The sequence below is a fragment of the Phragmites australis genome, chromosome 2 (genome assembly GCF_958298935.1).
Source record: "Phragmites australis chromosome 2, lpPhrAust1.1, whole genome shotgun sequence".
NCBI classification, from domain to species: Eukaryota; Viridiplantae; Streptophyta; class Magnoliopsida; order Poales; family Poaceae; genus Phragmites; species Phragmites australis.
Genome location: NC_084922.1, coordinates 21520671 through 21530932, shown reverse-complemented (window position 1 = coordinate 21530932; position 10262 = coordinate 21520671). Strand labels below are relative to the sequence as shown.

The following is a 10262-nucleotide window of genomic DNA, read 5'->3' as shown; positions in this document are numbered from 1 at the left end:
AACATATAAATTAGAGTCCCATAAAAACCTTTCCATAAAGAATCATATAAAATTTCCTTCCCAGCCGCCCCTCCCTCCTTTCCGAAACAGCAACAGTCGGGACCATCTGTCAGCCTGTCACTCCCCTGCCCGGCCCTCGTATTCGTACTGACTAGTCACTAGGCCCACCGGCTAGTGACTCAGAGAGTGAGAGAGAAGCAGCAGGAGATTTGAATCCGCAACTGGGTACGCGTAAGGCAAGCTTTCCGTTACGACCCATCCTGCCTCATCATCATCCCCCTCCTTCCTTTATTTTTTTGAACCAACGAAACGGACGCTCCCCGACCCGTCCCTCTCTCTCTCTCTCTCTCCCCTCTGAGCTGCCCCCAAAGCCCCACACCACCCCGCTCCCACTCCATACTGTGTCAAGAGAGGGAGAGGGAAGCGGCCGCCTCCGCCTCCGCCTCCGCGCCAACCCCGATCTGCCGCCCACCTAACGCCGGTCGATCGGGCGCCGCCGCCGCAGAGCGAAATGGGGTTCGACGGGCTAGTCGTGGTGTCCGACCCCTACCTGCAGCGCCGCTTCACGCAGGCCGACCTCCGCGCACTCCAGGCTCAGGTACCTCCTCCTATCCTCGTGAGAGCTCCGACCGCGCGCGCCGCCGTGTCGGCACCGCTCTGATCAATCGATTCATCGGGGTTTTGTGTTTTCCGGTGTCTGGCAGTACGCGGCGCTGCGGGACGCGTCGCCCACCGGGAGGATGCGGCTGCGGGACCTCCCCGCCGCCATTTCCACCCTCCGCGGCGCCACCGTCGCGGTCAAAGGGGACGCCGAGAAGGAGAACAGTGCGCCTGAGCCTAGCCCGGGGCTCACGGACGAGGAGTGGGCCTCCGTGCTCAAGGCCGTCGCGCGCGCCGACGAGAAGCCGTACCAGGACGCCAGCTTCGAGCTCTTCCTCCGCGTCTACTCCGAGATGCAGCTGCGCCTCAAGGCGAGTGGCGGCGGGAGGAAGCCGGGCGCCGGCGGAGGGATCGCGCGCTCCTCGTCCTCCTCCGCCATCGCGTTCCTCACGGCGGCCACCACCACGCTGCTTCACACCATCAGCGAGTCCGAGAAGGCGTCCTACGTCGGACACATCAACGCCTACCTCGCCGAGGACCCCTTCCTCAAGGACTCGCTCCCCATCGATCCGGCCACTGATCAGCTCTTCCATATCACCAAGGACGGCGTGCTCCTATGGTGCGTTCCTGAATCCTGATATAGGAGTTGATGTGGTTTGGATCCGGTGGTTTTACTACAGTCTGATCTGGTTGTATCTTCGATTGTTCGATTCAGCAAGCTCATCAACTTGGCCGTGCCGGCTACCATCGACGAGCGCGCCATCAACACAAAGAAGGTGCTCAATCTGTGGGAGAAGAACGAGAACCACACGCTCTGCCTCAACTCCGCAAAGGCGATCGGCTGCACCGTCGTCAACATCGGCACACAGGACCTTGCCGAAGGGAGGGTATGAATCTCCCTGTTTTCCCTGTGATAATTGGATTTGCATATTTATGAGTTACGGCATGAGATTCAGAGTAGAGCTCTGATGAATGTTGACATTGTTCCTTTTGAGGTGTGTACTTGGCTCTTTCAGAGGTTGCTGTGAGGACACAGTAGTGTGAAGTCCATGTGATGTGCAGGACCTGTCGCCTGTCTTTACGTTTTTTTAGTTCCATGTCCGTACTTCATGCTTGCTGGTGGTTGGTTTGAAGTTGGAGTGGTAACATATGGTTGGTTTGATTTTTTCCTTTGCTTTTTGTTATGCCAATAATTACGACCTCAAGATAGTTGAAATTTGCTCACCACGTACCATGAAAGAATCAATCAAGCCGTATTGATGCCACATTGATAATTGGGGTGGCCTTTACTGTCCTTGAAATCACCATTAGATTCTGCTGCAGGTTTCAGTAGCGTTTGGCTTATACCTTCTGGCCTCTTTAATTGTTATTGAAGTTATGATCTGGTTGTGCCTGGATTCACTTCATTTTACGTCCGCTACACTCAGATTTGAACTCTGGTTCTAGCATGCATTGCATTGCTTACTAATCTTTTGGTGATCTTATTGAACCTTTTTTCCTATTTTCTTGCAGCCTCATCTTGTCCTGGGCTTAATTTCTCAAATAATCAAGGAAAGTTCTTGTCTTCTGTTACTATTTCCTTGAGAGAGGAGCCACAGTTGTCTATTTCTGTACGTAGTGTTGTGTTTGTTTCATGTAAAAGCCTGAATGTGCTAACATTTTGTCACGACAACGACCAGATACAACTGTTGGCGGATGTTAACCTGAAAAGCACACCTCAGTTGGTTGAATTGGTTGAGGACAGCAAGGTAGTTTGTAATTTCTCTTCATTTTATTACACTCTGAAGACTACATTAGCCTGGGTCATGTGGGAAATAACTCATTTCCAACACTTCGATTGATTATTTCAGGAGATGGAGGAGCTTATGAGCTTATCTCCAGAAAAAATTCTACTAAGGTGGATGAACTTTCAACTGAAGAAAGGAGGTTTCCAGAGAACAGTAACAAACTTTTCATCGGATATAAAAGTAGGCACATTAGATTTCCAGTCCAATCCTGTCTTCTTTAGTTGTTACCAGAAAAAATACAATTGGCCCTGTTAACATGACTGTACTTTAACTAGAAAACCCCAAAATGCAATTGTACAATTCGGTGACATTTTTTATTGTTATTCAATTTGTTCGAAAACATTGGGTTCAGTAATTATATATACTGATGCACTTGATTCTCTCACGCCAAGATTATTATGTCTCTCCGTATCAACATAACTTCATGAGCATATTTCCCCCTTCATGATAATATTTCCGGTTCTTGAAAGTCTGTTCTTTTCTAGTAAGAACGTTGAGTGATAGATGAGCATCAAATCTGCATATCATTTTTTTGTAGTTTCAACTACAGTTCAGTGTGAAGAATTAATCTTCTATTTACCTTTACAACATGAAAAATGCAGGACAGTGAGGCGTATGCTTGTCTGTTGAATGTCCTGGCACCTGAATGCAGTGTGAAACCATCCACAATGTCAGTAAAAGACCTCCTTCATAGAGCAAGATTAGTCCTTGAGCATGCAGATAGGATGGGCTGCAAAAGATATCTGACCCCAAAAGACATAGTTGATGGTTTACCAAATCTAAATCTTGCGTTTGTGGCTCATATTTTCCAGAAAAGGTATGCATTGAAGTTATAAATTGTCAAATAAGTCATATTTCTATTGATGTTTATATTACATAGGGGTATCGAATATTTTTCCATAATTCTTAAAAACTGTAGTTAGCATGTGATAATTATTCATACTATTGTTTGCTTTTTTGTGGTCCTTGCCAATTGCTGCTCTCCTAGCTAACATATTATAATAATCATTTGGAAAATAATATCTTATAAGCCAAATAGACACCATTCATTTCGCAACAACTAGATACAGTGCCTTGTTGAAGAGTCTTTAGATATGGAGTTAATATTTCAACTGTATGAGCATATGTTGAAAAGATCAGAATGCAATTCTTTTCCTGCTGTGTTTCTCATTGATCGAACTATGTGTGCTTTTCCAAGAAAAAGAAAGTCATAGTATTTTTATTTACTATGTTTATCGACGTTATATGTCTGTTTTAAGGGGCTGCCTAATTACAAACAACTTGAGCTGACAGTACTCAGTGTATATACATGCCATAAGCCTGCACGAGGAGCTGCCATCAGTAGTAACCTATTTTTGTTTTCTAAATGCTTTGGCTTCATGGTCCTTTTATTGCAGAAATGGGTTGTCCAAACAAATGAAACAAGTTTCCTTTGTGGATGGACTGTCAGATGATGCTCAAGTTTCCAGGGAAGAACGGTCCTTCCGGTTGTGGATTAACAGCCTTGGAATTTCTACTTATATCAACAATGTGTTTGAAGATCTTAGAAATGGGTAGGTCATACTAATACTTCTCTCCATCTTAGTCTGTGAAGATCAAGCTGATTCTGTCTCTGATACTTCATCCTCAAATGGTAGATGGGTGCTCCTTGAGGTGATTAACAAGATTGCTTCAGGCTCAGTTAATTGGAAGATGGCAAATCGCCCACCAATAAAACTACCCTTCAGGAAAGTAGAAAATTGCAATCAAGTTTTGAAGATTGGAAAAGAACTAAAGTTTTCCTTGGTGAATATTGCTGGAAATGACATTGTGCAAGGAAACAAGAAACTGATATTAGGTAAGTGGTATAGGAACCAATTACATAGTATATTTTCAGTCACATGGTATTCTGGAAAGGATCATATGTACTTCTGATTTTGTAAAAACTTTGGAGGTGAACAAATGTGCATAAACTTGAACATAACTTGCACTTATGCTTGCTTATACAAGTTTATCATTCCTGCAAGAACCTGTCAGTTTACACATACACTCAGTTAGATGCTTATGATATTATTATAATAGTTGTAATTGTTTCTACTGAACAGCGCTACTTTTTACGCAAGGATGTCACATAAAGATATGATTTCTGATTAAATAATTTGTTGAGCTGTCAATTTTCTGGAGCATGCTAAACTACTGATCCCTTTAATGATGAAATTGAAAATTCAAACTCTACGTTTCCGGTCATAGGAATCGTGGAATATAATCGATCTTTTGTTCAAGCAATCTTTTATATACAATGCATTTGGTTAAGTATGTTTGCACGCTGCACATAGAGTCTTTCTTGCAATTTTTGACTGGATCATATGATCACATGGTGCATTTACCCCAGCTTTTCTGTGGCAATTGATGCGGTACAATATTCTTCAAATGCTGAGGAATCTTAGATTTCATTCAAATGGAAAAGAGATCACTGATAATGACATATTGGCATGGGCCAATAAAAAAGTAAAAGATTCTGGAAAGCACCACTCTCGTATGGAAAGTTTCAAGGTTTGTACTATTCAATAGATTTCCTAATGTGCACTATTTGATAGTATTGCATCATACATTCATTAGCAGTTAAGTTTCTTAGTTGTTTATTGTTTAGATTATTTGCGCAATATTTTTTCAGTATGTCATATCATATTATAACTTGTAGAAGTGACATGCAATCATAATTCGAAACATATTCTAATCAAGATAATTGGTTAAGTTATGTGCTTATCTAAGTGGTCATAAGGTGGAAAAACTTCTGGAACTACATTGAAAAGCTTAAAGTATTGCTTGATCTTAAAATAGTTTTCTAACTAAATTACTTTGTTATTTGAAGTTAACTTCTATTCTTAATGAATGTCTACATTATAATGATGCAACTTTTAAGTGTACTGCTGGCCTTGAAGGGCCACTATTTACATAGCTTAGCTACTGTTACTATCAGTACTATCAATTCCAAGAAGACATGAAAAACCTGTAGTGGTTTCACATTGAAATTTTCAACTACAATTTTCTATTGGTTTTTACTCAAATTTGCTACTTTGGGGTTCATGCATTTACTAATTACAGGATAGAAGCCTTTCAAGTGGCACCTTTTTCCTTGACTTACTCAGTGCTGTGGAGCCTCGAGTTGTGAATTGGAGCCTTGTAACCAAAGGGGAAAAAGGTTCGTCTCTTATGCCTCTGATGCTTCTGCATTTTTTTTTTCCTTGTATTCTCCTTCATTCAGTTTTCCCCTTATTTATTATGATATGGAATTATGGATCTCCATCTCCTCGTTGATGGATGCAAAGTTAGTACAGCCAAATTGCTTAGGTCTTATATTTTATCTGAATTACATCCTATTATCGTACTCCTAGCATTCTGCTCTTCTAGCATATGAAATAATGAAACAACCTTCATAGTCTTTTTTGCTAGTTTTTGTAGCCACATTTTTTTGTCAAATGACAAGATAGTACGAGTGTGCTGCATACATATTATTTTCTTGCAGTGCATGTTTGTCACGCCTGTTTTCTGGAAATTTTACATTGTTTCTGTATTAGATGAAGAGAAGCAAATGAATGCTTCATACATCATTTCCGTGGCTAGGAAGCTTGGTTGCTCCATCTTTTTGTTACCAGAAGATATATTGGAGGTAAGAAATTTAAATGGGTAAATTTTATTTGCCATGTTCTTTCTCATGAACTGTATTTAGTAACATCAACTAGCGGCAAGCTGTAAGTTTGTTCCTTTTTTTTGGTCTAGTACAAGAGCCAGTTTTCTGCCTTGCAAAAAAAGGAAGAGAGAGAGAGAGAGAGAGAGAGAGAGAGAGAGAGAGAGAGAGAGAGAGGGATGAGGGAGTTTTCTGAAAAATGTTCTCACTTAGGTCACTTTGGTTGATGGCAACATTTACTCTGAAATATATCCATTTGCATTCACAACTGCTCCTTAAAGTCATGTATACACTCAGTCCAGTTAGTGTAACAGTGTATCCCAAAGAGCCTCAGAGTTTCCCACAATAATGAACCCTATTTCTATTGTGATATCAACTTAGTAATACCTGCAATACTGTATCTGTTCGGTTTATCTCAGGTGAACCAGAAGATGATGCTAACTCTGATAGCAAGCATCATGTACTGGTATTTGAAAAGACCAACATCATACTCATTGGACAGTGAAAACGGGAGTTCATGCGAGACAAGCTCCACCTCAACTTCAGATGATTCTGCATCTGAATCATCGATCGATGAAAATGCAGCTAGATAGAAGTGCAGGATCATGAAGAAAAATGACCTGACTGGTCGTTTTCAAAACTTGGGATACTTCTCGTCCTGGCCCTTCGTTGGTTGTGTTCTTGATTCTTTGCTGTAATTTTAAGAGCAAATGCATTCAAGACCGAGGGAAGCGAATGGTCTAGAGTTCCGAGTGTTCATTTGTGAGGTTTTGTAGTGTGAAATTTGAGTGGATGAAAGATGTGTAACATCCTGTAAATATTGACACAGGTAGTGATAGTAGATTGTCCCAATCCACATAGTTTGGTTTGTTCTTGGTCATTTTTGCTTTGCGACATGTCAATTTGCATCGTAACTAGGTTGTTAAGAGTTTTAGGAGCATGTTTATTCAAAAGAAAAAGAACTTAGGAACATGTGAAATATCACATTTTTTTTCAATCATTCTTACAGGTCATTGGAAGATTTTCTACAAATGGCTGATTAAAGTTGCGCATTAACTAAAACAATTTTGCTCGAACTATGCTTGATACTACGTGCTCCCCTTTTCCAAATACATTTCGTTCTAGATTTCAAATTCTGTTGTCAAATATATTTTATCGCAAGATTGTTAGGCTATATTATATTTTGCCTTCCCCCCTACACGCCCCTCATCTTAGTGATCCATTTCCTTCTTAAGGCCATTTTCCATTGTGGAGTACAGTATTAATATCAGAATAACAAAAACTACCCTAAGAACAAAAATTGGCCTAACGAAGGGTTTTGAAAAAGAGTAATGTTGAAGACCATTCAAGTATTTGAAATCTAAAGTTAAATTTTCAAAAAAAAAATCCAGATTCTGAAGTTTTTAAATCTTTATTCAAGTGTTTAGGTTTTGAACATTTGTACTTAATTCAGTAGTTGCAGATTTCAAATTTAAACTATACATACTAGTCCATGAACCCGTGCATTCGCACAGGCTAGAGATTTTTTTTTTTTTTAACTTATGGTGCTAATAATTGAGCTAACATATTGTACTATTCTTGTTGATTCTTGAGACATGTGGTCATTCCTTTCTGACTTACTCAATTTGACATATGAAGCATGTATACATACAAACATATGCTTTTCCTCGATCTGGTTTGAGCATGTATGTGTGATTCTTAAGACATATTTTCATTCCTTCTAATTTTTCGCTACTTCTCGTCACTAGGATATGATTGCCGGTTTCAATGTCCAAGTTGGCATCCATCTGGAACTGTATCCTGGAAGTTGAATCCCGATAAGACTTATGGGTGTACATTTTGTTGCATTTAGATTTTTTTTCCTAGAATTTGCAAGAAACATCTAATTTATTTTGTCTATAAATCCACCTGAACCATTAACTGAACAATGGTCCAACTATGCACGATGTGTAGATGTTTTTATTTTTTTTGGATTAGCTTGGGTATTCTTGTCGATCTTTCTCTTTTATCAACATGGAGATTTATAGTTTTTCTTTTCATCAAGAATTAAAGCGAGAATCAAGGAGAGAGTAGCTATAATTTTTACTCGTACATGCATGGATACCAAGGACTCAAATACAGCTGAGGCAGAGTTCCTTTCTATTTTTCTTTCTGTTTGCATGAGACAGCCGAACTCTACACTGATTTTTTTACGTGACCAATCACCTGACTAAGCACGGACAACTCGTCCTGGGTTCATTACCGAAAGTTCCGCATCGGAGTCCTTTCGTGCCAGGCAGCTATGACGGCACCACTGTGGTCAGAGACCACCGTGGTGAACTGTGTTAGAGATAAACATCAGGTTAGAGATAGAGGCTCGGTTTGAATAGATTGACTTGTTCACGTGTACAAAACTGAAGTCAAGTCACCAAGTCGTGTATAGTTCCCGTCATGTATTTGCCGGTGTATATAATAAAAATGTGCGGCCTTGATAGAGGTACGACGCTTCTGCCATTTGTCGACTTTCATGGCATCAGAGCCCCTCCTCTAAATCACATCTATTTAGACTCCGTCGTGTTCTGCTGCGCCGGCGGATCATACCGTGTCGTTGATAGCTTGCTATTCGTTGTTGCTGGCCTGGTGTTGCAGACCCGTTCTGCTTGCACCGCCCTGCTCCCATAGTGCCGGCTTGTCTGTTGCAGGCGCATCATCGCCTGTTGGCCGACCAGTTGCTCCAGCCCGTCTATTGCAGTCGCATCACCACGCTGTTCCAGCCTTCTAGTGGGGAAGATCTATCAGCTGCTGTTGTCGACGCATGGTTCGTCATCTGCTGCAAACCAGTGCTCGGTTCTCCAGACACTATGTCTACGACGACCTCTTCATCATCCATCGTGACGCCGACGTCGGCCCCTGATGGTGGTCTGGTCATGACCACATGCCTCGGACATCCAGTTACAGAGAAACTGGCCAAGAATAACTACTCTTTATGGAAAGCGCAGGTCCTTCCAGCGGTGCGAGGCGCCCAGTTGGAAGGTTTCCTGGATGGATCTGCTGCAGCGCCACCCAGAGAAGTTGATGTCACGGATCGATGTTGACAAGATGATCCGAGGATCAAATCTGGAGTACGCTAGATGGATTGCTCTGGATTAGCAAGTCCTCAGTTATCTCCTCTCTCTCGAGAGAGAGGTTCTGTCGCAAGTTGTTGCTATGCAGTCTGCGGCACAAGTGTGGAAGCCTATTGAGGATATGTTCTCTTCTCAAATGTGTGCACAGTCCGTCAATACCTGCATAACATTAGCTACAACACAGAAGGGCAATATAACCATTGTAGAATATGTTGGCAAGATGAAGGCGCCAAGAGATGAGATGACATCTGCTGGCAAGCCTTTGGATGACGAAGAGATGATTTCGTACATCCTCACAGGTTTCGGTATCAAGTACAATCCAATCGTGTTTGTCATCATAGCATGAGTGGAACCAATATCGGTCAGTAAATTATATGCCCAGCTGTTAAGCTTTGAAATAAGGATGGACTTATTACAAGGGAGTTCTTAACTCTATTATTTTTTTTCTCAAACGCGCAGGAGAAATACGTGTCATTTCATTAAGAAATGAGCGTACCAAATAGTACAACACCATACACACACCCCAAAACAAACCCACAGCACACCCACCACACCTTCCTATATCAAGAAGAACATACGCGCCATACAAAGACTAGAAACCGACCAAGGAACTGGAATAGGAGGCACTAGAGAAGGTTCTAGAGGTCACGAGCCCTAGCTGCACACCATAGGGCTCTCTCCTCTTCTATTGTCCGCACCACCAAGTTCACACTCAGAGCAGCTGTAACACCCTAATTTTTCCACATTTAGAAATTTCTTAAAATTTGCTAAATTTAATATGAGTTTAAATAATTTAAAAGAGTAAAATCCTATTTTATATAAAAGAAAATATATTTGACATATAATATAATTGATTATTTTGCATTCATGCTGATTTAGGCCAATAGAATTTTTATTTGGTTTTTGATGGATTTTATTTGAAGAAGATTTTCTTTGAATTTGAATTTGAAATTTGGATTTGAATTTTAGAAAAAAAAAGTAAAGGAAAAATCTTCTCGAGTTGTTTTCTTTTCCCCCGGCCCAGATTTTCTTCGGCCTCAGCCCAGCAGCCGACTTCGGTTTTTCTCCCACCTGGGTCGTGCCCTGCCTCGGCCCATTCCCGCG

The 10262-nt window shown here is 41.4% G+C and overlaps 1 protein-coding gene and 1 non-coding gene across 2 annotated transcripts; both read left to right on the top strand.

Annotated features, from left to right (window-relative positions):
- The first annotated feature begins 251 nt into the window (after positions 1 to 251).
- Positions 252 to 6934, top strand: LOC133903122 (fimbrin-2-like). The gene is made up of 13 exons (XM_062344481.1): positions 252 to 598; positions 705 to 1219; positions 1316 to 1487; positions 2113 to 2151; positions 2280 to 2348; positions 2451 to 2567; positions 2990 to 3204; positions 3785 to 3940; positions 4025 to 4224; positions 4759 to 4919; positions 5472 to 5568; positions 5945 to 6036; positions 6474 to 6934. Exons 1-13 carry the CDS (start codon positions 512 to 514, stop codon positions 6645 to 6647), a joined length of 2094 nt encoding a protein of 697 aa, XP_062200465.1. The 5' UTR covers positions 252 to 511; the 3' UTR covers positions 6648 to 6934.
- Positions 6935 to 9417: 2483 nt separating this feature from the next.
- Positions 9418 to 9556, top strand: LOC133910349 (small nucleolar RNA Z247). The gene has a single exon (XR_009908519.1). It is a non-coding gene; the product is annotated as a small nucleolar RNA Z247 (small nucleolar RNA).
- The last annotated feature ends 706 nt before the right edge of the window (positions 9557 to 10262 follow it).